This window comes from Elaeis guineensis, chromosome 14 (assembly GCF_000442705.2).
Source record: "Elaeis guineensis isolate ETL-2024a chromosome 14, EG11, whole genome shotgun sequence".
NCBI lineage: Eukaryota > Viridiplantae > Streptophyta > Magnoliopsida > Arecales > Arecaceae > Elaeis > Elaeis guineensis.
In genome coordinates, this window is record NC_026006.2 from 52,996,703 (window position 1) to 53,021,110 (window position 24,408).

Consider the following 24,408-nt stretch of genomic DNA (forward strand, 5'->3'; position numbering starts at 1 on the left):
TAGCAAATGTGATGTATAAATTAATATATTTTGCTGGCAATCTGGTGTACATTGTTTATTCTGAATCCTCTGAGAGAACACTGGTGGCCATTTACCACAACAAATTAGAATTTCCTATTCTGTATTTCATTTTTTTTGTCCATTTTGTGGTTTGTCCAATCTTTGATAATTTCATGTTGTTTAACCATGTTTTCAAAAACTCCATTCTCGAAATTTAAACGGGCATGGGAGAATTCATGAGGGATATTTGGTTATATTGCAGAATGCACTACCAGAGAGAGGTGGTGAAGTGAATCTTACTTTAGGGGGTATTGACCTAAATAATTCTGGGAGGTACATGTTATTCTGTATCATTTGAAAACTGTTTTGCTTCTGTTTATGGATATTAGCATTAATACTACATTGGAAAAAATGCTTGTTTAATTCTTATTCACAGTGTGGTGGTTAGGGAAGATAAAAAATTGCTGACTGTTTTGTTTCCTGATGGACGCGATGGGCGTGCATTCACCCTTAAGGTGTTTCATCTGTTCTATTGCCAGATCCTCTTTCAGAGCAATTGCACTGAAATTCTTGCTTTTCTTGTTTGTCGTGCATCATTCATTTGTAATATTTTGGGCCATAAATTTTCTTGTTTGTGTGGATACCAGGCAGAGACATCAGAAGATTTATTTGAATGGAAAACAGCACTAGAACATGCTCTTGCACAAGCTCCTAATGCTGCCCTTGTGATGGGACACAATGGAATATTTCGTAATGACAGTGCTGACACATATGAAGGATCTATGCGACACTGTTCGTGCTTTTCAACTACAAGATCATGCAATCAATAGCTTAATATAAAATGAGTCTGATTTTCTCAGAAGCGTGCCTTTTCCTGATTGTGAATTTTCACTATGAGTGCTGTATGTTACACAGGGAGAGATAAGCATCCAATCAAGTCATTGGTTGTTGGTAGACCAATTTTGCTTGCACTTGAAGACATTGATGGAGGACCTTCCTTCTTAGAAAAGGCTTTGTGCTTTCTAGAGAAGCATGGTAGGTTTCTAATTAGCCTACATTATTTTGGATATACTCTCATATCTGGTGCTTCTGATGAATGCCATGAACCATATTATCTATTATGAACTAGTATTTGCTATAGTCGTATGGTAAATCTTTGACGATGGTACTTGCTATGCTGTCCATAGTTTTCCCATATACTTGTCAGGGTAGTCTTTAAGGTTGGATAGCTGGTAGATTGCTTCTGATCTCCATGGCACTTAGTTCTAAGAACTATGGGTAGAGATGCATAAGCATAGGAGGCACGTGTACAGAAATTGTGTAAATATATTTGGAGCATAGTTTGCAGTACCAGACCATACCAGGCATATTGATGTGGACCTGTAGAATGCCAATACTTGGTAAGCCTCCCATATCGAATATTGGTACCAACAAGCAGAACATATGGACATTGTACTTGGGTACTGGTATAGGTACTAAAACTTGTATCATAAACCTTGATCCGTGGGAAGCTGAAATGACCAGTACACCACCCCTGGTTTCATGCATATCTAGTAGCAAGAGCTAAAAGGCTTTTTTGTCTTTGAGGGGTGAAATAATTGCATTCAGAGTAATCATATTTCCTTTCCATCATTTAGATGGTGATATTGTGGTCATTTTTTCCCTATTTAAATGTAGTCCTAGGGTGTATTAATCATGTTACAGCCATATGCAGCACTGCTGATATCGTTGTGATCATAATGCTCCCCAAAGACACACATGTATATTTTTTGTTTATTTGTATATCACATTTTCTTGGTCTGATTTTGAGGATCTGAAGAAACATTTGGGACAAGGCTTGATAGCTATGGTTATAATTGTGATACGAAAGTCATGGTAAAACCTCTTGTCTTGCTTGTTAAATGTTCATGTTGTCCCACATTCTTGAATACTTGATGCTTACCATGGACAATACAACTAGAAACGAGGCAATAAAATGTCATTTTTAGTTGACACAAACCACAGTCATGGAAGTAATGTCGTTTCATTTATCTGAAAACTGAGCAAGCTTTCTTTGTGCCTTTCAATTTAATTTCATTTTGCAAGGTTTTAACTTTCTATGCAGCTCAGTACCACACACAGTTTTCATGATATTTGGAGTTTTCAATGTACAAAATACGGTTCGCTGAATCGGTACCCGAGGTTGTATCACCCGATGACCAATTTAGTATGGCACCTGTACGTACCGTATCAAGCCAAAATGTACCAGAACGGGGTGGAGGAGAGGGAGGGAGAGAGGGGGAGAGGCATACTTTGTTGGTAGTGGTGATGGCATCCTAACCCTAGCTGGCATTGTCATCGTGGAGCCATCGTCATTGCAGAGCATTGTGAGAGAGGGGAGAGGTAAGAGGAAGATTAGGAGAGGAGAATTGAGAGAGAGGGAAAGAGGGGGAGGATTGGTACTTCTGGAGGGTTTTTTATGAAAAAATCTGGTGTGGTTCTGGAAATGAATTGACCGGTCCGGTTTGGTACGCCATGAACTGTCTGGTTTGGGATGGTTTAGTGGTTGTTGGTATGAAGTAATATATGAGGCAGAGTTCCTGATGTATTTGTGGTGTATGTCTGGCGACCTATCTGCAACTATGCAGATTTCAGCCAAACCTTGTTAACTTGAACTCCGCTGATAAGTCAAGTGAGAAAAAATCAGGAGATCACTTAACATTGCATTGTACTTTCTATTTATGCTGCTTCTACTATGCATATACCCCTCATATATTTATTTTCTAGTTTGTTTGTTCATTGCTAGAAAAATTGTTGAGTAGTACAAATCCTGCAAGTTTCTTTAAGTTACCTATCTATTCGGTTCCCACTTCCTGTCAATTACGTCCCTCACTTATATGCTGAAGTAGACCTGTAGTCATATTTTTTGATCAATTTTGCATTTTGACTATCAAACCTACACTAATCCTCGTCATGAATAATATCTGACAGGAACAAAAGTTGAGGGAATCTTGCGACAGTCAGCTGATGTTGAAGAAGTTGATCGAAGAGTTCAAGAGTATGAGCAAGGTTACACAATTCCTCTAGATTCCCAGTTTATGATGGTCTGTTGAAATTTTTATATGGTTTCAGTTCTCAGTCCATCAGTACTATTGTGGCATTCAATCACAATTGATTTACTCAATGCATTTGCATGAATGCAACTGCTGTGCAAATATCTTGACTTGCTTTAATTTCAGATCTAAATGTTAGTTTAATTTTTCATCAGGGAGGACTGAATTTGCAGCAGATGAGGATGCCCATGTTGTTGGTGACTGTGTAAAGGTACTTTTATATTGATGAATGGCTTTTTCCTGATTACATTGTATATTTAAGATGCCTACCTGTATAAAGATTGACTTTCAAGAGACTGTCTTGTAGCATGTTCTTCGGGAGCTACCATCATCTCCGGTTCCTGCATCCTGCTGTACTGCATTGCTGGAAGCCTATAGTAAGTAACTTGGCATATTTTTGGATAAATCTAATGTACACATTGCCAGTTTTTGAATGAGTTGTCTATAGTCTATACATTCTGTTGTCATTTTGAACTTCAGACATTTACCGAGCAGAATATTTTGACTTTTGAACACCACTTTGTGGATAATTGGGAAGAAATCATGAACCAATATTTCATAACTTTGATTCTCAGCATGGAGCAGCTATTCTTATCACTTGTTGCAGCTAACTGTTATCTATTGCTCTTGTCACCATCATGATTACACCATGTTTGCTACTTTTGAAAAAAAATTCCTGAACATTTCTTTCCTGATAGCAATGGAGATTGCTTACAAGGCCCTTTCGTTACTTTTTGTCCTGGCTACTATTTGTTTCTTTTTCATATATATACTGTCTGGTTGTAGTCCTACTGTAAGTATTTAGAAATGTTGATTATTCTGTTTCCTAAAGAGGTATTTCTCAGCTAAAAGCTGGAAAGTCAGGCTCCTAGCAAAGCAGAAAGGCATTTTCTTATCTGCCCTTTATGGCTGGTTTGAAGTTGGAACTAATCATTTGCTACTTTGATGCTATGCTTGATAAGGACTTGAACAGCAGGAAGCTCGCATTAATGCCATGCATTCCGCAATATCTGAGACATTCCCAGAACCAAACCGGCGGTTGTTGCAGAGGTTACTTCTTTTTGTTTCTATGATTTTTTTGCAGAGATTATTTCTTTTTGTTTCTATGATTTTTTTAGTCATACATACTGATTTTTTTAAACTGTTCTCTAGTTATATGGACTACCAAGCATGCTATATTGGTTATATTTGTTTTTGGTAATAAACGTTGTCCTTAATCCTGTGGTATTTGAACTGTTAGTTTTAACCATGACAGTTCTTTTATTGCTTTCTTGCAATTGTTTTTGGATAAATTATACAACATACAGTTAGGGTTGGAAATGGGCTTGGGCCGCCTGAGACTTTTTGTGCCAGGCCAACTTTTGGTTGGGCATTAGGCATCACGCGAGAGGGTTTGGGTCATGTTCTAGTGCCCAAATAAATTTCATCCTTGCCCAAGCCTGGTCTGATGCTTGACTCGTAGCCCAACCCCCACATTGCTCTTTGCTTCTTCTCCCTCTTCTGCACTCCTTTCTTCATCGCTCACATCACCCTCCACCTATCCTCAAACCCTATACCTAGCATCATTCCTCATGCTGCTGTCCTTCCCTGCCCCTCCTCCCCTTGCCTCCCTCTGCTTCTGTTGCTTCCATGGCAGCTTGGTGCAGCCAATGCCAACATTGCCCTGACCCCCCCTCTCCCTGCTTTCCCTCCCTTGCTGCTCCATTGCTGTTTCTAAAATCAACACAGGTGCAGCCCCCACCTCCCCATCCCCTCTCTCTGCACCCTCTATTTCTGCTGCTTCCTGACCTTGTCCATACTGCTGTCACCACCCCGACCTCCTCTCCCCTCCCTCCCCTCCCTCTGCTTTTGCCGCTCCCACTACCTCCTTGTCTGCTGTTGCCATCGATATTGCCCCCTCTTTTTCCCTCCTCTCTGGTTTTTGACGCTCCCACGGGCTCCTTGGTAGTGCCACCACTACCAACATCAGCAAACTGGCCCTTGCCTGCTCTTGTTTGCTGCTTTGAGTCCTGGGAGGGCCTGGATTCCTGAGGTGTTGAGTTTGGGCTTAGGTCAGCTCTTTGGGCCGATTGGTTAGCTTAATCCTAACTCTGGAAAATTTTTTTGGGCCTAGGCTTGGTGCGAAGCCCGAAAGTTTTTCTAGTCCCCACCCGGTGGCTGCATGAAACCCGACATGGCCTGAACCAATTCCAACCCAAAATGTAGTTATAAACCTCTAAATTTGAAGATTTCACCATGTAGACATGATTGTTAAATGTTGGAGGATAAGTATTTATTAGAGAGCTGGTTGGAGAGACATTGGAACTATAGGAGTAGGTTCTAGGATTGACGGACATGTTTTACACATTATGAAGTCAAATGAAGTTTGCATTATAGCCTTCTACATATTCTAAACGGCATATGGATGCAACATCATGCTTGAGCTTCTTTGGGGGAAGAATTTCCAAGACAGGTTTGTGATTAGTTTGTAATTGAATATATCACTCATCCTATCTGCTTATCAATTCATGCAAAGTTGAAGTCTAGAGGAGAAGTATATGGGTCAAAAACTTTGGTACTTTATTTGTAAGATCATTACAAATCAAATGCATCTTATAATGCTGTATGTTGGCATGGTACTACATCCATGGAGAAAGACAACTAAGATATGTGTAACATGGATTTTATATTCCATATTAACTTTTGGTTTTGTGTTGTTGGTTTTTATAGAAATGTCATTTTTGTAGTTTGTAAACAAAGGAATTTCTGCATTTACACCTATTTTCTATCTTATCCGCAAATAAGTCTTAGAAACTAGCTATTTTCATGTCAACTCTATTAATTAATTCTGCTTGTGCATGGCAACTGACAAGCGATACTTTAATGGCTAATTGACGGGGGCAATACTCAATTTCCTCTCTGCTCCTTAATGACTAATATCCAAGTTTCTTTCCTTTTGCTTTATCTTTTTGTTTATACCATCTTCTTGAAATAGCATCATCTTTGATAATTTTCTTGGCACGTGGGTAGTTAAAGCGAGTATTCTCTAGCAATTGCATCCTCTATGCTTAATATGATTCCTTTGTCCCTTTCATTGGCACTATATGCTTCATATAGTTATCTTTCCTTTCATTGTCTACTTTAAGTAACTTTGGTGCTACATTATGAGGTGTAGCATGCTTGAATAGAGGTGATTCAACTCATACATTGAATACATTTTTTTTTTCTTGGTATGATTTGAAATGCAAATAAAAAACTAGGAAAAGTAAGGATAAGAAATTTGTTTTAAGATTTAAATATGAATAATATGGAACACAAAGTAGATAAGTATATTTGTTAATACTTGCCAACTTTCATCGTCTACTTTGATGCTACACCTCTATATGCTTCACATAGTTGAATCACCTCTATTCCAAGTCCATAGGTGCCACTGAGGAATGAGGACACCTAATCATTAAAAAGAGAATCCAAGGAAGCCTAGAAATATAGCAATTCAAGAATGTAACAAATTACCAAAAGCATATCCAAGCTAAACAAAAGTAATGAACTAATGATAACAAAATAGCAATAGGCACAAATCACATTCTTGAGACATTTGCTTATAATGGGATGAGTTAGAGGACAAATAAGACTTGAGAAGATTCGTATAAAAGCTGTTGAAATTTTTGAACAGTAATCACATAAAAATGAGAAGCAAAACATCGAACACTTGAATTACCATCAAATAGTTTTGAGCAATTTGTACTTGTGCTTTGGGATTAGTTCATTAGTAAGATTGTTGGGTGTAGGAATGGGTTCAAGCGCCATTGTCATACTAGATTTGAAAGTTTGGTTGCATTTACTTTAGGGTAAACCATGGTGTCTGGGTAACATAAGAAAGGCATACTAGTAAATTTTTGATGACCTTTACATTGGTCTTTTAAGTTCTCCAATATAAATTGTGAGTTATGTGATTTTTTATTTGTTGTATTTAATTACATTTAAAGATTTATAACTGTCATAAGTTATGAAAAAAGACACTGTTAAGATAGATATCACTGTCGAACCTAAAAATTAATATTAAATGTCTTAGCAAAAGATTTTAATCAAAATATAATTCTGAACCAACTCTGGGATTAACTGAAGGGATACAAGATTGTGTCATTCCCCAAATTTCTTTCAACATTACATTCTGAACCAAGATTTGAAAAATGAAAGGACACTTTTAATTTCATTATGATTAGTATCTAACTGTTTGGTGCCTCCTTAGTTTGCTGATGCATCTGAAAGAGATTCTTTGAGCGGGACACTGGTGTCTAAGTGGCACCATTAGGGGCTTTTTTAGAAAATCCCAGGAGCCCAGTGATGCAATGCAGCAGGGCCTCCATAGTTCTATTTATGGAAGTGACGTTGAGGGAGCTTTATGTGAAGAAGGGTAACCATCTAGTCGAAACCCTTTTTTGTTTCCAGGTTGTTATGCAATTAACCATATCTATGGAGATAAGGCTTTTGCTGATTGCCTTGTGAAGGTCCCTTGTGCAAACTGAAATATTACATTTCCATCCCTTTCTTTCCCTGATTCCTATATATACCTTTAAGAAACTAATGACCTTGTATGATCCAACCTGTAGGTAGCGTGCACATGCAACATGAGTTTTGGTTGTGATTGGAAATGATTCTGTCGAACCCTTTTAAAAGGATAATATGCAATCACAATAATTGAGTTTCCAAATATATGTGAAAATAATTGACAATGTACATGGATCCATGATTTTCAGTCCGATTGTGACTGATCCTCATAATGAACACATATATGGGTGGATCCCTCATTAGATAACTAATTCCTGTTGATGGCTTAATCATGATCACTTGGTGAGGTCCATATAAGATGCAATTAATGCACTCTGTTTTGGCCTCAAAGATGTTATTTCAACACCTTAGTAAGCAGTAGTGCTCCCATGTCTAAAGACCACCATTATTAAATGTAACGGTGAATGTTTTTAAACTTGAAATTATGATCTTAAGCAGCGTTCGCTGAACCGACCCGAACTGGATGGTTCAAGACATGCCAAACTGTATCGATAGCTTATCGGTGCGGTTATTGCATGGAATCCGGAACATCGAAGGAAAGAGAGGAAAAGAGAGGGGGGGAAGGAGAGGGAAAGGCTAGGGAGGCCGTCGGGGTTGGTCAGAGGGCCATCATGGCCGCCGATGATCATGGTGTGCGAGAGAGGGTGAATTGGAGAGAGAGAGAGAGAGAGAGGGGGAGGGAAGGAGAGGGAGAGCCAGTGGTAGCCGTCAGAGGGTCGGGGAGGCCCCTGGACAGCGCTTCCCCTTTGTGCGGTTGAAACAGGGGCGAGGCGCCCCCTCTCTATTGTGAAATCGCAATACTTAACTTTTTTGCTGCTTCATAGTGAACTAGTTGTTGGCTTCACTTAACTGAAGTCGGCACTGTTGTCTACTTTGCTGTTAGATGGCAAAAAAAATTGTGAATTTGTGAATTTACGATTGAAACAGGGCAGTCGCCCTTGTTTCGATCAATGGAGAGTTGGAAGGAGGATATGGGCGTCCTGTTGGAGCCCCTGTTTCGTTTGGCTGATGGCGGGGAGGAGGATCTTGTTTCCGCGGCCATTGGCATCCCTGCCCTCTCTTTCCTCCTTCCCTTCATCTCCCTCCCCCCTTCTCTCCCCTTTCTTCTCTCGATTTTGTCCATTCCGATTTTCCGCTCCGATTATCCAAAAGCTTCTGTGGCCCTCCAATGGCCACCGTAGTCTCTCTCTCCCTTCCTCCCTCCCTCTCTCCCCTCTCTGTTTTTTCCTCTCTCTGGTTCTCCTTCTCTCGCTTTCTTTGCCATGTCGGTTCGGACCTGGTATAGGGGCATACCAAACTATACCACCAACCGATCGGCATGGGTCCGGTTCCGGCACGGCAAATCTTGATCTTAAAAGACTGACCTCTTGATTTAAATTGTACATCTAGATTTTATTGCTAGCTACCTTTACCCAATGGCCAACATGAATGTCCACTAGAAAACATAGAACTAACATGTGTAGCCATCAGAGTTGCAATACCTGAATCATCCTTGCTTGTGAGTACTATTTGAAGCACTAAGAGGAACTACTCTCTTTGTGCATCGGTGTAACCAGTACCTAGTTTAGCTTTCCAAACCTGATAAACTGTGAAGCACACATAGTTGAGGCGAAGCCTGATTGATGAGAATACCATTACTTATGAATGCGAAACATAGGAACCTCAGTTGTGCGAAGCGTCTCAACTCTTAACTCTCAACCAAACATGAAATATATCTGATTTTTTATTTTCCTGAATTAAGTTTCCATCTTTAATTTGTTGAATTGTTCTTTCATCATTATATATATGTGTTATGGTTTCATATCCAATTGTGAATATGGGTTCCAGGATTTTAAAAATGATGCACATAATTGCCTCTCATACTGCTGAGAATCGGATGACTCCATCTGCTGTTGCCGCTTGCATGGCACCACTTCTGTTGCGCCCACTTTTGGCTGGTGAATGTGAGATGGATGATGACTTTGATATGAATGGTGACACTTCTGCTCAGCTTCTGGCTGCAGCAAATGCTGCTAACAATGCTCAGGCCATCATCACAACTCTCTTAGACGAGTACGAGAATATTTTTGATGTGAGATTCTTGTCAACTGACAAATTAGTTTTTCCTATAGATGGTACAGGGTTCAAAGTTACTTTAGATATTGATAGGACAGATGGCTTGGTTGATTTCCTTCTTTGGCTGAACTATGAATGTTATTTGGTGGGCTGAAAGGTTATTTCTCAGAAAGCATCATTGATTGTCTGTTTTATGCTGTGGCTCTAATAACTGCCAAGAAAATAACTTTAATCAGTATAATTTACCATCTTAGTGATCTGTCAACCCCACCAAGAAATTAAATTCAAAGTTTACGGCATTTGGATCTACGGGTGGAACTAAAACTACTAAATGACAATTTTAGAAAAAGGAAAATAGAAAAACTGTAAGATTTGTCACTTAATAAAATAATAAATTGGAAGCAAACTATTGGCTTGGAAATAGTTTGGTTAGTTTTGCAAATGGTCCAGTCAACACCTGTACCATGTTAAATGTTCATTACTGATTTTAAGATATGTTCGATTTATGCATTATATACTACCAAAACCTAAACATAGTTTATGGAACTTAACCATCATGTATAAAGGAGAAATAACTGACCTTTAGAGAAAATCCATTGCAGCAAGTTTTGGGTTCCACATGATTTCATATTTACATGTATGGTTGAACATATATTTATATATGTGTATCCATCATACTCATCTGTGTTTATGTTCTTGTATGTACATTGTGTATTTGTGTATTCTCTTTATTATTGAACCTTTCATTTTGTGGTATTCATTATACTTTATTTATTTTGTGGCATCCTTGAACATGCTAACTCACTGCATATGAAGAGAAATAGCACATGAATAGCATAGATGTGAGGTTTTAGAACAAGATTCTGTACTTATAAATGCATTCTTGTAAAGTCTGTGCTTGCAAGAGAATACTAATGTAATTGTAAAGAAGTTGTGTATGCAATTTTTATGCATGGAACCGGAGTAAGATTTGGTGCGTCACCACTAAAGAATGAGTTTTGCTTGAAAAAATAGTTTAAATCAAGGTTTATTTTCAAGTATGCAGATATAATAATCAAAGTCCTTGATATAATTGAGTCAAAAATTATGAAGTCTAGGTGCATTTGGTGGGGAACTGAAGAAGTAGCTTAGGCTCAATTTAAAAAAGGAAAAAAAACAGGTTGTTTGCCTGATTTTCTTTCTGTGATATTATTTCACCTGGGGGAAAAATCTGACTGCCATTGTGAGACCTGGCTCAGACCAAGTGTGGTTTATGCACTTAGCTCTAATAGTTATTGCGATTGATTTTAATTTGGTGAGTATTAGTGGATTGCAATTTGTACATACATTGTTCATCAGGAGATTTCTAACTATCAAGGATGTTCAAGAAGTGGATATTAAAACCATGAATTAGTGCAAATCATGCACTAAAATGCTGATTCTTATCACATCCTATTGGGTTATGCATATGAATGTGGACTGCATACATCTGTCATTATCTATCTCTCCATATTGCTGTGTATATGCCAAAATCAATGCTTAGTATTTGACACACTATGGAAGGCAAATCATTGCAGTACAACATTTTGCCCATGTCCCACACACTTATGTTTATACAGGATGGCTCAAAGCTCTTCGCAGTTTCTTTTGGATTTGAAAGACTGATTTATAGATCACATGTAATAACAACATAGAATCACCTTTTTACATCGGATCAAAGGCTAGACATCAAAGCAACCCTTTTTTCTTCTTTACCTTTTGGTTTGACCTAATGATGACTAAATTTGCCTCGGATTTAAGCCAAACCATTAAAATGTGGGGGCAGAAAAAGAACTATGCATTCGTCACCAGATGCATGGAGTTAGTTATTTTTTCATTACCTAAATGGCCTTTACAGTTATGTGATGGTTGTTCATATGATATTATTTCTTGAAACCACAAATCAGCAGAGACATCTTGGATGACTTGTGCTGTTAGATTTCGACAGAGTTTTCAAAATTTATGCTTGTTTGTTCAAAACATGTCTTTATATTTGTCTAAAGGACACTTCAAATTAGTTTTAAACTTTAAAAGTGTACTTCTATTTTTCCCTTTTTTTTTTTTTCATCAGCATATCTTTTAACCACTAGCACATCTTTCTGTGCTTGTGGGCAGCCGAGGGTGTATACTGTGAGCACTATAGTTTACTATCTGGTCTATTTGCCAGAATGGGTGTGGGACCTGGTACTCCAGTCCTTAGCATGACAATTGATGAGGAAAGATTTTAAGGTTGTGCAGTGCCCGAGTATTTTCCCTGACAATGGCTTTTTTGCTACCAAGCATCATTTTCAGGGGCATTCGCATTATTAGAAATGGGAGAGAAATATGAAGTTGGTATAATGGAGTTATGTTTTCTATATTGAAGTTTTGATTAATGTCAGTCTCTATTTATATATTTTTCCCTTTTATCCTCACCTCCAATGTATAATAAGATATCCAGTGTAAAGGGCTAAATGTTTTCTTGTTTGCCTGCTTTATTATTTTTATTGCTTACAAGACTCATCCCAAACCTTTCATGATTGCTTCCAGTTAGCAACTGTTTATTTTTCATCTTCATATGTTTGAATGTATGTTTACTCCAGTAGATATTATTTTCCTTGCATGTATTCTTTTGTTTCTTGTTTATATTTTCATGGTCATCTGGGTTATCCTTGTTTTGCAGGATGAACTGTCTAAACCTTTTGTTTCTTGTTTATATTTTCATGATCATCCGGGTTATCCTTGCTTTGCAGGATAATAAATTAGACAGATGCTCTCTGTCACATGATCCCCAAGTTGAAGATACTGGCAGTGAGGAATCAACAGATGACAGAAATGGTGGGGTGAAAGATAATGGATATCATGATGCAGAAAATGATGTAGATCCGGAGGTCGTTGATGATCCTGAGCGTGTACATAGTGGAAAACTGAGTGAAAGCAGTGGATATGCTGGCAGTGACCTTTTTGAGTACAAGGTTTTCTTTTCATGGTCGATAATGCTTCACTTTATTGAGATTTTTCAATACCACACTCATTCATTTTTTAAGGAAGCTTTTGTTTTTGTAAGTTATGTTCTAATATTTCTATTGTGAGGCCGAGAAGATCTTAGGCCACTGTTTATTTATCTTCTGCATTGTAGTGTGGGGGTGAATTGCTGCTTTTTGTTGGTACTTTTCAGTTCTCAATCTCCATGGTACATGTGCATTTGTTTAATATGTCCAGGGTCTACAAGTCTGGTTTTGTACATTTATACCTTTTTCTTAATGCTTTTTGATGGGTTTAATTCTATTTAAGATATTTTCTTAGTCATGATGAAGGCTAGTCTAATCATGACTGCTCATTGTTTAAGTTTAAAATCTCTCTCTCTCTTCCCCCCTCTCCCTAACCCCCCCTCCTTTTCTCTAGCTATTCTTTCTGAAGTAGGTGATGATGATGATGACATTATTGGCATCTTTGCTGGTTGTGGGATTAACTCAACATTCCATCAATTCATTTGCATTTCACCCGGTAATCATGAGAAATCCTCCTTAAACATCAAACCTTCTAAAAGGGATCTGTTTGGGTTGTGTTGGTGCAGAATTCCGTCGACGCCGGAGAAGCTAGAGTTGAGATGACCGCGGCCGCCGCGGGACCTGCAAAGGAAGTCTAAACCGGAGTTGGGGGTGCTCCGGCAAGATCTTCCGACGCTTAAGTCAGTACTTTGCTTCAACAGAAATGGAGTGCTCAAATGGGATTTTGGCAGAGTTTCGAGATAGAGTTTTGAGCTTAGAGAAGAACGTATTTGGGGGTCCCTGTTTATAGACGGAGAGTGTAACTGATTGACAGCGACGTCTGTAACCGCCTGGTAGTGGGCTGTTCAGGGCCACGCGGAGTTTGTTACGGAGAGTAGTGGCGTCAGGGGGCCGTTCAGGGCCACGTGGAGTTTGTTACGGAGAGTGGAGTGGTGTCCATTGTCGCGACTTGCCAGAGAGTGGTGGAGCCACACGGAATCCGTTACAGAGAGTGGAGTAGGGTAGTGGCCATTGTCGTGACTTGCCAGAGAGTTCGGATCTGTCAGCTGAAGCTCGGCTGGGATGTCTGATGGAGCGGAATGGCTCTCTGTCTCGTCAATCCAGGAGAAGCTCGGATGTTTTCGAGGTTGCTGACGGGTCTACTGTTGGGTGTCTAGAACGCTGATGCTGCAGGCGGGAGTCATCTGCTGTAGAAGCTCGGATCGGGACTTTCTGTTGGAGAAGTCCGGTTTCATGAGGAATCCGACAGAGGGTCGACCGGCAGTGGATTTCGGATGGCGTTGGAGAGGTTCGTCCGCTGGAGGAGTCTGGAGGATCCTGTGGAAGTCCGGATGGCGTTGTTGAAGTTCGGCTGACGCTATTGAAGGTTGATGGCTGGGGAGGTACGGCAGACATCGGAGGCGGTTGGTCGTTGTAGAAATCCAGCTGCTGGAGTCCGTCTGTTGTAGAAGTTCGTCCGAAATCCATCCGCTATGAAAGTTCAGATGGAGTCCGATTCTTGTAGAAGGCTGAAAGGAGGCCGCTTATTGTAGAACCTCGATCGAAGATCGATTGTCGTGGAAGTTCGGAGTAGTGATCTGGCTGGTGGAGCCTATCCCATTGTAGAAGCTTGTTTGGGATCCGTCCACTGTAGGAGCTCGGTTGGGATCCGGCTATGAAGAAGCTCGGCTGAAGTCTGCCTGTAATAGAAGTTCGGAAGGAATTCATTTACAGTAGAGGCTCGGATGGAATTCGCTTACAGTAGAGATCCGGAGTAGACCGCCTGCAGTAGAAGGTCGGAGTAGACTGTTTGCGGTAGAAGTTCGGAGTAGAGATCCGGCTGGTGGAGTCCTTCCGTTATCGAAATTCGTCTGGGATCCATCCACTGTAGGAGTTCGGTTGAAATCCGGTTCTCGTAGGAGCTCAGATGGAATCCGGAAGGTGGTCGATCGTCGTAAAAATTTGGATGGAGTCTGGTTACTGTAGAAATCTCATTGTCGGAGAAGCTCGGATATTGACGAAGTCTGAAAGAAGTTCGAAGTAGAGTCGTCCGTGGTCGGAAGAAGTCTGGGAGGAATTCGAAGAATAGTCGATTACTGTAGAAAATCGACTGATAGTGAAGTTTAGAGAGCGTTTGGAGCAGTCCGGTAGATGAATGGAGAAGCTCATGATTGGAGAAGTCCGGATGGTATTATGGAAACTTGGACGGTCGAGGGAGTTCAGAAAGACACCACACAAGGTCGGAAGCCGGAAAAACCCTGAAAGGGTCGGCCTTTTACAAACTTCGGTTGGGGGTATTTTATATCCAACACCAGTCCCCCCACTTCCGAGTTCGGGTTCTGAATAAAGTACAGAAAAATTTTCATAGTTTTTAGATATTTTGGCGTTTGACGCGCTGGTGCCAGAGCCTTTTCAAATCGAGGCGATCCGAAAAGGTTTTTTCGGAATTTTCACTAGAGCGTTGCTCTAGGTGGCACAATAATGATTTTGTCAGCTGTCAGCCGTTTTCAGCCGCCTGTCATGGTGAGTGGGACACGCGGTGAGTGTAGGTCGGCCAGAGGAGATCCGCAATTATTACTGCGTCGGGTCCTGTTGCCTATTTAAACCCGCTCCCCTCTTTTAGGAATTTCACTTTGCCTGAGAGTCCTGTTGGTGCCCTTCTTCTTCCCCGAGTGTTCCATCCCTTTCGGCCTTAGGCGTTCTTCGAGTCGATCCCCATCTCTGCATCTCCGCACTTCTCGGACCAGCCTAGGTTAGATCCAGAACTCCCCTCTTTGTTTTTTCTCTTGCTGTTCTTCTTCCATTTTTTTCTGTTACATTCCGCCTGTTTAGTTTTTTCTGCGAGCGCCCTATCTCTTATTTTTCTCAATTTTTTTGGGATTTTTAGGGTTTTTGCTCGATTCATAATGTCCTCCAGTACTTCCTCCTCTAGCAGTTCTAGGAGTTCGTCCATCTCAGCTCCCCAAAATCTTAGTTCTGTAGATGAACTTCGTCCGGTCTTTGTACCAGACACCATCCCCAGCTCTCTGACTCTGGAGGAACTCTCACTGATTAGGATTCAGTACGGAGTTTCTTCGGAGTACGAGTTGGAACTTCCCGGGCAAACTGGTCGGGCCAGCGCTCCTCCCCTTGGCTGCTTCTGTTTATACCACGAAGTTTTTCGCGTCGGGTTTCGACTTCCGCTACCGCCTTTTGTCATCGCTCTCTTCCGCTTTTTAAACATTTCTTTAGTTTCTGTAGCGCCGAACTCTTTTAGATTTTTGATAGGGTTTCTTTCCCTCTGTCGCCTAGCCGAAGTCCAGCCAACCCTTTCTCTGTTTAGGAATTTCTATACTTTCAAGCGTCACCCTTCGACAAAGGATTGGTGGTACTTCTCCCCCCAATTCGGTAGAAAGGGGTTGTTGAAAGGCGTCCCCTCTTCTATCCACAACTGGAAGGAGAGGTACTTCTACGTCCGATGCCCGACCTTGGAGCTGGGATTACCCCTCTAGGGCTCTGAAGGATTCCGTCCGTCGGGCTTCTAGCCTGGAAAGGGACGACCTCGAAGCCTCCAATAAGCTCGAGGCCTATCCAGCCCCCCCTCCTTTCTGACCTTCTGAAGGAACAACTCTTATTCAACGTCGGTCTGAGCCCTCTTGACCCTGCCGGTACTATCATTATTATATATATATATATATATATATATATTTTTTTTTTTTTGCTTCTCCTTTCTCTTATTTTATTTCTGAGCCGTGTCGATCTTCTTTTATTGTAGACATGGACACAGACGTGGCTCAGAGGTTAGCCCAGGGTCTCAAGACCCACAAGAGAAAAGGCGCCGCGACTTCGGAGTCGGCGAAGAGAGCCATGACAGAAGAGACGAGCTCGGCAGCGCCTGCTCAGGTGGCCGTTGCCGTCGACACCCCCTCTGACGTCGAGCCCGAAGTCCCCCGAGCCTCTCCACGGAGCCCCCCGGCCGAGGTTCCCACTCCAGAGGCTCGTCCCGAGGGGGCACCGAGGGCCGAAAGGAGGAGGAGAAAGAAGATCCTGACCCGCAAGAGCCGCAGCCGCAAGGCTGCCATCGAGGGGGCCGACGGCCCCGAGGAAGATCTGGGGAAAAATTCCTTCAACAATAGGAATTTAATAAAGAGGCTGGTCGAAGGGTGCATTCTGCCCGAGGTCGTCCACAGGATCGTCCTTGCTGATCCTGAGCAGCGGGTCTGGGACTCTCTGGGATCCTTTCTCGAGGTAGGTCAATTCACTTTTTTCTTCTTCTTGCTTCTTTACTTAGTTTACTCTTTAGTCTTTATATTGACTCCCCGGTCTCTCTTGCAGATTGGACACCAGCTCATCGCCAACGTCGAGGCGATGAAGACCGCTAAGAGGGAGGCAGCTCGGGCGGAGGAAGGTCGCCTGGCTGAGGCCGTCCGCCTCAAGGAGAAGATCGCTGAGGTCACAAGTTTCCAGGAGGCGCTGCAGGAGGGACAAACCTCGTTCGATCTGAGGGCCGCTTTGGAGGGAAGAAAGAAGGCAGAGGCCGAGGTCTCTGAACTGAAGGCGCAGGTCTCCGAGCTGAAGGTGCAGATCCCGTCCCTAGTCTCGGAGGCAGGGGCCCGAGCAGTGGAGGAGTTCAAGACCTTCGAGATGGAGGATCTGCAGGTCCAGTTCGGCTAGGACGCCTTCATTAAGGGTTTCGAGCTCTGCCAAGAGGTGGTCGGAAAGTTTTTCGAACTGGACCTCGGCTTCCTAGATGAGGCGTCCGACGATGAAGTCGGTCCTTCCGAAGCCGCTGCCGGTCCTCCTCCAGTCGGGATCTCTTCGACCGCTGCGACTGCCGCGACCGACCTTCTGGGGGCGCCGAGCTCCTCCACTTCTGTCCCAGAGGTCCGAAACTTTTAATTTTGTATTTTTTCTTTGTGGCGACTTTTCTTTGTTCTCTTGTACTTAAAAACTATTTAATCAATGAAATCGGATTCTTCTTTACAGAGAGTTCCTTTTTCTTCTTCTGCATTTTTTTCCTTCTCTTTTGTCTTGTTGCACTAATTTGAGTTGTGGCGCTCTTGTCTCCCAACGACAGTGCCCTGCCGAAGCTCTTCCCCTACCACAGGGGATTCCTTTGAAGTCGATGATCCAGGATCTCAGAAGGGAAGTTCGTCACTTAACGAAGAAATCCAAGAAGCTAGATGACGAACTTCACCGGCTGAGAAAGAGCCATTCGGAAGTTACTGCGGAGGCTACTCGGTTTCGGGACCTTCACAAAAAGGGTTTCATGGAATACACCCGGAGGAAGGCCGACTTTGTGGCGGAGCTTGAGGAACTCCGAAAACGCGTCAGCGACCGATCTTGGACTCAGGCTTCCAAGATCAGCTCTCTTGAAGTTGAGCTGGCGGCTGCACGGAAGAAGATCGGCCAATTGGAAGGGAGCTCGTCCTGGCTCGCAACTCAGGCCGAACGCGATCGAGACTGGTCGAAAAAATTCTTCGACCTTCAAAAGCAGCTGCAGGACGCTGAGGCGAACTACAACGCCTACCGAGTCAGCTGGTGCGGGCAAGTAGAGGACTACCGAAGGAAGCTCAAGATGGCGACCGACGAAGTTGCCCGCCTTCAGAGGCAGTTGTCTGAGAGAGTCCAGCCCGCCTCTGCACAAGGCTCCGACGAACTCCGCTCCTTGAGGGGGATCATGGAAGAACTGTCTGTGGCCCTTGGGCGGGAGAAGGCCGAACTGCAGCGGCTGAAGATTTAGCTGGCCCACGAGCAGCAGGCGGTCAAGGATGTCGAGGCGGAGTCCGAGGTCCTAAGGAAGAGGCTTCGGGAGTCGGAGGGCGAAAGCCGGCGGTTCCACCAGATGTATTGGGAGATGCTGCTAAGAAAGATGGAGCTGGAAGAAGAAGTCGAAAACTTAAAGCAATCCCTAATAAGGACAGGAATCGAGAGCTCGAAGTCGGAAGAAGCCGAGCTTCCTTAGAGCTTCTTTTACCTTTCGTTCTTCCATGTATTCTTTTTCTTTTCTTGTCGTTTTTCTTTTTTGGCCTTCAAGGCTTTGTAATGTACACTTCACTAATGAAATGAAAAGAAAATTTTTCATTATCTTGTCCATTCTTGCATTAAGTCATCGTTTATCGAACTTTTTTTGTCTTTTGTCTTGTTCGATGTCGACGTTGTTTGAAGGTTCCTGGTCGTCGCTGTGTTAATTTGCCCTTTTTGTTCATGACCGTAGGTCTTTTCGAGGCCATTTGAGTTTGGCGCTTCCTCCTGGTGCTCGAGCTTGGGGGCCCGAACTTCTTGTTATCTTGAGGAAGTCGATTTTTCCTCGGTCTGTGTTGAGTTTCCTCCTAGAGACTGAGGGTTTTTGATAAGAGTTTCCTTCCTCGTTGAGACGAGATCCCTTGTGTCTTTGATGTAGTTTGTTTTTCCCTTATCACTGGTGTAGTTCGTCGCTTTCCCTTTTTATCTCCTCCTTTTTTTTTTACATTTGGGCGAGGGTTTTCCCTTTGCTCTTAACGGGGTTGTGGGAGTGTAGAGGAGCTGTTGAGGAGGCTTTCCTCCTCGTCTGGTCTTGATCGACCGGGTCTTTGTTTGTATTAGGACGAGGTTCTCCTCCTGCTCCCGACACAGTCAATTTCAGCTCATGTTAGGATGACGTTCTCCTCCTGTTTCTAACAGGACTGTGGGGGCGCGTAAGGGCCGTTGGAAGGACCTCTCCCCTCATTCGGTCTCTAGATAACCGGGCCTTCGACTTTGTTCATGTTAGGACGAGGTTCTCCTCCTGTTCCTAACATGGCTGTGGGGGCACATAAGGGCCGTTGTAAGGGTCTCTCCCCCCATCCGGTCTTTAAATAATTGGGCCTTCGACTTTGCTCATGTTAGGACGAGGTTCTCCTCCTGTTTCTCACATGGCTGTGGGGGCACATAAGGGCCGTTGTAAGGGTCTCTCCCCCCATTCGATCTTTAAATAACCGGACCTTCGACTTTGCTCATGTTATGACGAGGTTCTCCTCCTGTTCCTAACATGGCTGTGGGGGCACATAAGGGCCGTTGTAAGGGTCTCTCCTCCCATCCGGTCTTTAAATAACCGGGCTTTCGACTTTGCTCATATTAGGACGAGGTTCTCCTCCTGTTCCTAACAGGTTGTAATAGCAGACATCTTTTGAGCATGATGATATTTCTACTGCATGCAGATGTGCAAATATGTTTCTGAATAATGTGCCAACGTTACGTAGTTTAGGCTGTATTTATAAAAGGCTTACAATACATAAGATGACTTCAAAATATTAGGTGAGCATAACCCTGTAATCTAAGTCCATTATTAAACATGAATTTTTGCCCTTCATTATGTATAAACCAGAGCGGTGAAATGCCTATAAGTTCACCTCTAGCACATTTCACCTCTAGCCTGAAAGGTTTTGACTTTTTCAAAGTATATCTTATCCCCTAATATTGAGGTAATACATTTGTACTTGTACCTATTTTTGTTTTTCTAAATTAAATAGAAAAGTCATTTGCTTGAGTCCTGTACTTCATGGATACTCTATTATTATATTGATTCACCTAATTATTACCATAGGCCGTGTGCTGATTACTTTTCTAGAAGAAATTTGCTATTTGCTCTCTGTAAGTGTACAGACTGATGGTGCTACATAACTGGGTACTTCTAAAGTTTGGCTGAAAAAACCATAATGCATTATTATAACTGCTAACTAAGTTCTGCTACACCAGTTGAGGAACAAAATCTAGGTTCTCTGGATTAGATTACTTGTGGTACAGGAATCCAATAGCTATATACTAGTGGCAAAAAGAAGCTGAAAAACTTGAGAAATGATGGTCCATCAATTCCATGTTAACTTGGAACAAGAAACAGACACAATGTAATTTATTTGTAGGCGATGTATCTATTACTTAAATAACCAATTTCTGATTGGCATTTGACTAATAAGTGCACCTACTACTTTCTGATTCCTACAGTTGAAAGCTAGTGGCGGCATTTCTCATATTCGTAAGTGCAGTATATCTGGAGATATGATCAATAGATGCCATTTGCCTGATGTATCATTTCTGTAGTTGAGGTTATATTGGTTCTCCAATTTAGTGTTTCTTCTTGTTCTTTTTCTCACATTAGTTATTTGTACATCTAGCTGTATTCCAAGGGAGAGAGAGAGAGAGAGCGCCCTTTAATTTTATAAATTAATTTGTTCTGTGCTGTTCCTTTTTCTATTTCCTGAATTGTTATCAAGACATGCAAATGACTTATTTGTTAAAGTGACTGCGCACATATAAAAAGTTTGTGTGTTAAATCAGGTTACCTGAAAGAGTGCACCAAACTACCTTTTCGAGGCTAAATGTCTTATTTATTGGGCTAATAATTCTTCAAGTAATTGGCATATTTTTGCTCATTATTTTTAATGACTGATGGTCCTATTGTGTATGACTTTCATTTCCTTGCCAATTCCTGAGCAATTTATATATTTTCCAGAAAAGATCAAAAATTTCTAATAGAATTAGTAAATAAGGGTGACTAAGTGCAGCGACATATGCTCAATATGTGCTTATTCTCACTGAGGACACTCATGTATTTCGCTGTGATATTATTTATCTTGTGAAAAATCATTGAGTTTTGACATGTTAACTATGAACTTGCATAACCAAACACATTTTTCTGTACAAATGGAGTATGTGCTGTTCTCGCAGCTATACTGTACAAGTTAGTCTGAGTGTCCCTTGGCTTTGACTTGCATCATTAATTTTTTAATGAACATTAAATTTTATGTACCTGGGTCCTCAGCTGGTTGATGCACCTCTTCATGTTTTCAGGGCAAAAGTTCAATCAGTTTCTGTATAAGGATGTAGCTTGTCTTCTTCTGATTGTCATACTGGCGTCGCAATCTCTTTTTTGACAACCATAACTAGATACAGCCCTTAATTTCCTTTAGGGTAACAATTTTTGGTCAGATAGTAACAAATGCCCGGATCTTCAACTGGATTTTGCTTGTCTTTTCCTTTTCCCTGCTGTATTTTTTCAATTTTACTGCAAATTATGCTCTCTTCGATAGTAAAATGTCAACAAAATAAATAAAAAAGAACAAGTTTTCAGGGTACTACTGAACTGTTTTGCTGGTTTGGTTTATCATTAGTTACTTGAACAAAGAGTTGGTGGGGGCTGCGAACAATTAATAGATAAATTTTAGATACAAAAGCACCTAGGAAGCCTTTGTAATGTCATATATTAAAGAATAATAGGATTTACTTGCTGTCCTTTGAAGAAATGCATAACCGTGTATCTTAGAAAGTGTAAAAGCAATAAGTTATTTACTTACAGAGGTTGGGCTGATTTTGCAAAATAGTGCTAGATTTCAACATGCAGTTGAAGCATGAGGAATGAGGAAATGAGTGCAAGATTTTGGAGCAGGTGGGGAATCCTATATAGAAGATTCCAGGCACCAAATATTTAGTGTATATGGCATTTATAATGGTATAAAAAATGCAAAGCTCATTGTGATGACTTTACTCAACATGAATAAAGCCTTTTACTGTGACCAATGATTTCCTGAGTCTTGCATTATTTAGCAAATTGTTCTTCATGTTTGTAGTGCTCAAACATAAATTGGTGCTATAATTGGAAGTGCTTGTTCGGGATGATATTGCATTCTTGCCTGACCAGAGTCTTTTACTTATAAATGTTGTTTCCAGCTAGTGAGTGCGCTTTATTCTATGATAACATGCATTGATATTGATTTTCTTTATGCGTTTGGCTTGGTATTTTACCTGTAGTCAACTTTGTTTGCTAGAGTTACTTCCCTTTCTCTTAAATTGAAATCTTTTTCTGATGTGTGAAAAATAGGTATTTGCTGGTGATGATTCAGATGCTGATTCTCCTAAAGATAATCAGGATTCAGCAGCAAATGTAGAGTCAACTAGAGGTTCCCAAGCTGAACTACATGAGCATGATTCTGCAAATAAAACTATGGATAACTCAATGACTGAGAAGAATACCTCTAGTGTGTTTCCTATCCATGAGTGTCCCCTATCAATGGGAGAGATCCTGTCATCCTTTGATCCAGGAATGTCTTTCCCAGGTCATGTTGCTGAATATTGTTTGGAGAGTCATCCAAGCAAACTAAATGGATCACACACACAAATAGCACGAACTGATTTTTGGGGACGCAATAATGTGAGTTACTTTGCTGATACTCTGGACTACTTGACTGTGAAATCCTGTTATTTCTGAAAACAAATCCTTAAAAGTTTTGAAATGTTTTTCTTCTTATTGTCTTTCTTTTTCCTGTAATTATTGTTTTGGATGGTTATTATCTTTGGTCTGTTATATGTCTGAATCTAGAGCTTATTGTCCTAGCCTCCTAGGTTCCTCTTGTAATTATGCAGAATATTATAGATTTGAATTCTACATAAGTGCTTATTCCCAATCAAGGTTTCAGGAACCGATACCAAGGCCCGTATTAGTTTCTGATCGGAATGGTACCATACCGTACCCCCCAAAAAAACCCACTCAATGGCCAAAAAAGAAAAAAAAAGGAAAAAAAAAAATCAAATCGTACCGAACCGAAACGGTATCGTACCGCACCATACCGGACCAAACCGTCCAGTATCGGGCGGTTTGGCCCCGTACCGTACCGAACCGAGCGGTTTGGTCCGGTTTAGGCCATTTTCTGAAAAATCAGTCTGAACCGAATCAGTTTCCCATCGGTATGGTACGGTACGGGGTGTATCGGCCGGTTCGGGGCTGTACGGAATACCATGTTCCCAATAATCATTGATATGTATATTGCTAATGAATTTTTCTTTTATATTTGTGCTGGAAGTATTTTTCCCTATCTAATTATTGTAGGAATGCTTTCTATATTTTCGATATAAAATTTATCAAATATATTTCTGATGTCATGCTTATCAATTTTATAGGCCAGGAAGAATCAATCAGTGGAGTCAGTCGATTCGTCTGGTGAAGAAGAGTAAGTCTTCTAGTTACCGTCTGATGTATTTTTGATTTTTAGCTTCGGCGATATCAAATGCAGTGTAATGGTATCTAATGCGAATTAAAAGTATCCATTATTGGATCACATGGCTGTACTATCATAATCTCTCTCTCTCTCCCCCCTTCTCTCTGAGTGTGCGCGTGAGCGCACACTCCCTTCTTCCTTGGCTGGTAATTATATGGATGATTTCTAAAATGGGGAAAGCAAATAACAAATCCTCAGCAAAATGATAATGATGCAAAAAGAAAAACTGAACTAAATGAACTATCTTGATATTCTCTCCTGAACTTTCCATTGGTTTTCTGAGTTGCTTGCCTTTCTTTAAGATGTGCTAGACTTCCTTTGACTTCCATTGTCCCACTGAAAGGCATGCATAATTTTTTGTTGAGCAGCTGAAGCCATTTCCTTTAATGAGAGAAAAGATTTTTTTTCTTTAAATAATTTTTGAAATGATAGAAGATGCATTCATTTCCCCTTGACAGCTTTCCGAGTGCAAATGAAACTCCATCCTTTGAAAAAATAATAAAAGAAAAGATGTTCGCTTTTAAGTACATTCATGAATAAGACATTGTGAATGAACTGTTGTAGATTTTGGGTTATTTGAACTGCAACTGAACTGCGGTAGTACCCAACTTTTTGATGTTTTTGACTAAATTAGTTGAATCAAATTTGAATTTGTTAAACCATTAAGCTAGAGATGAAAGCAGCAAAGTTCTTGGTACAAAAATGGTACAAACCTTTTCCCAGAAAAACCATTCCACC

The 24,408-nt window shown here is 41.2% G+C and overlaps 2 protein-coding genes across 7 annotated transcripts in view; both read left to right on the forward strand.

Moving 5' to 3' along the window:
* Positions 1–24,408, forward strand: part of LOC105057598 (rho GTPase-activating protein 7) — a 44,265-nt gene that overhangs the window by 9,366 nt on the left and 10,491 nt on the right. For all 5 annotated transcript variants that reach the window (XM_019854850.3, XM_010940245.4, XM_010940246.4 and 2 more), the window contains exons 4-15: positions 263–333; positions 437–515; positions 648–792; positions 916–1,035; positions 2,971–3,048; positions 3,248–3,303; positions 3,400–3,469; positions 4,055–4,142; positions 9,468–9,711; positions 12,446–12,667; positions 22,497–22,826; positions 23,573–23,622. In XM_019854850.3, coding sequence (XP_019710409.1) covers positions 263–333; positions 437–515; positions 648–792; positions 916–1,035; positions 2,971–3,048; positions 3,248–3,303; positions 3,400–3,469; positions 4,055–4,142; positions 9,468–9,711; positions 12,446–12,667; positions 22,497–22,826; positions 23,573–23,622 — 1,553 coding nt within the window. The remainder of the gene's footprint in view (positions 1–262; positions 334–436; positions 516–647; positions 793–915; positions 1,036–2,970; positions 3,049–3,247; positions 3,304–3,399; positions 3,470–4,054; positions 4,143–9,467; positions 9,712–12,445; positions 12,668–22,496; positions 22,827–23,572; positions 23,623–24,408) is intronic.
* LOC140853828 (uncharacterized) lies at positions 12,679–20,606 on the forward strand. Of its 2 annotated transcripts, none has more exons than XR_012136962.1 (2): positions 12,679–17,545; positions 17,739–20,606. XR_012136962.1 is itself a non-coding variant. In XM_073248876.1 (2 exons), the coding sequence occupies exons 1-2, from the start codon at positions 16,439–16,441 to the stop codon at positions 17,333–17,335; spliced, it is 810 nt and encodes a 269-aa protein (XP_073104977.1). In that variant the 5' UTR covers positions 12,679–16,438; the 3' UTR covers positions 17,336–20,606. The 2 variants fall into 2 exon arrangements, 1 of the variants encoding a protein (XP_073104977.1); XM_073248876.1 differs by having other exon boundaries at positions 12,679–16,909; positions 16,997–20,606.

Bases quoted from the DNA above. Each gene is read 5' to 3' on its own strand.
- LOC140853828 (XM_073248876.1), top strand. From the start codon at position 16,439: ATGGACACAGACGTGGCTCAGAGGTTAGCCCAGGGTCTCAAGACCCAC. The intron at 16,910-16,996 runs GTAGGTCAATTC...TCTCTCTTGCAG, and splicing joins CTCTGGGATCCTTTCTCGAG to ATTGGACACCAGCTCATCGC.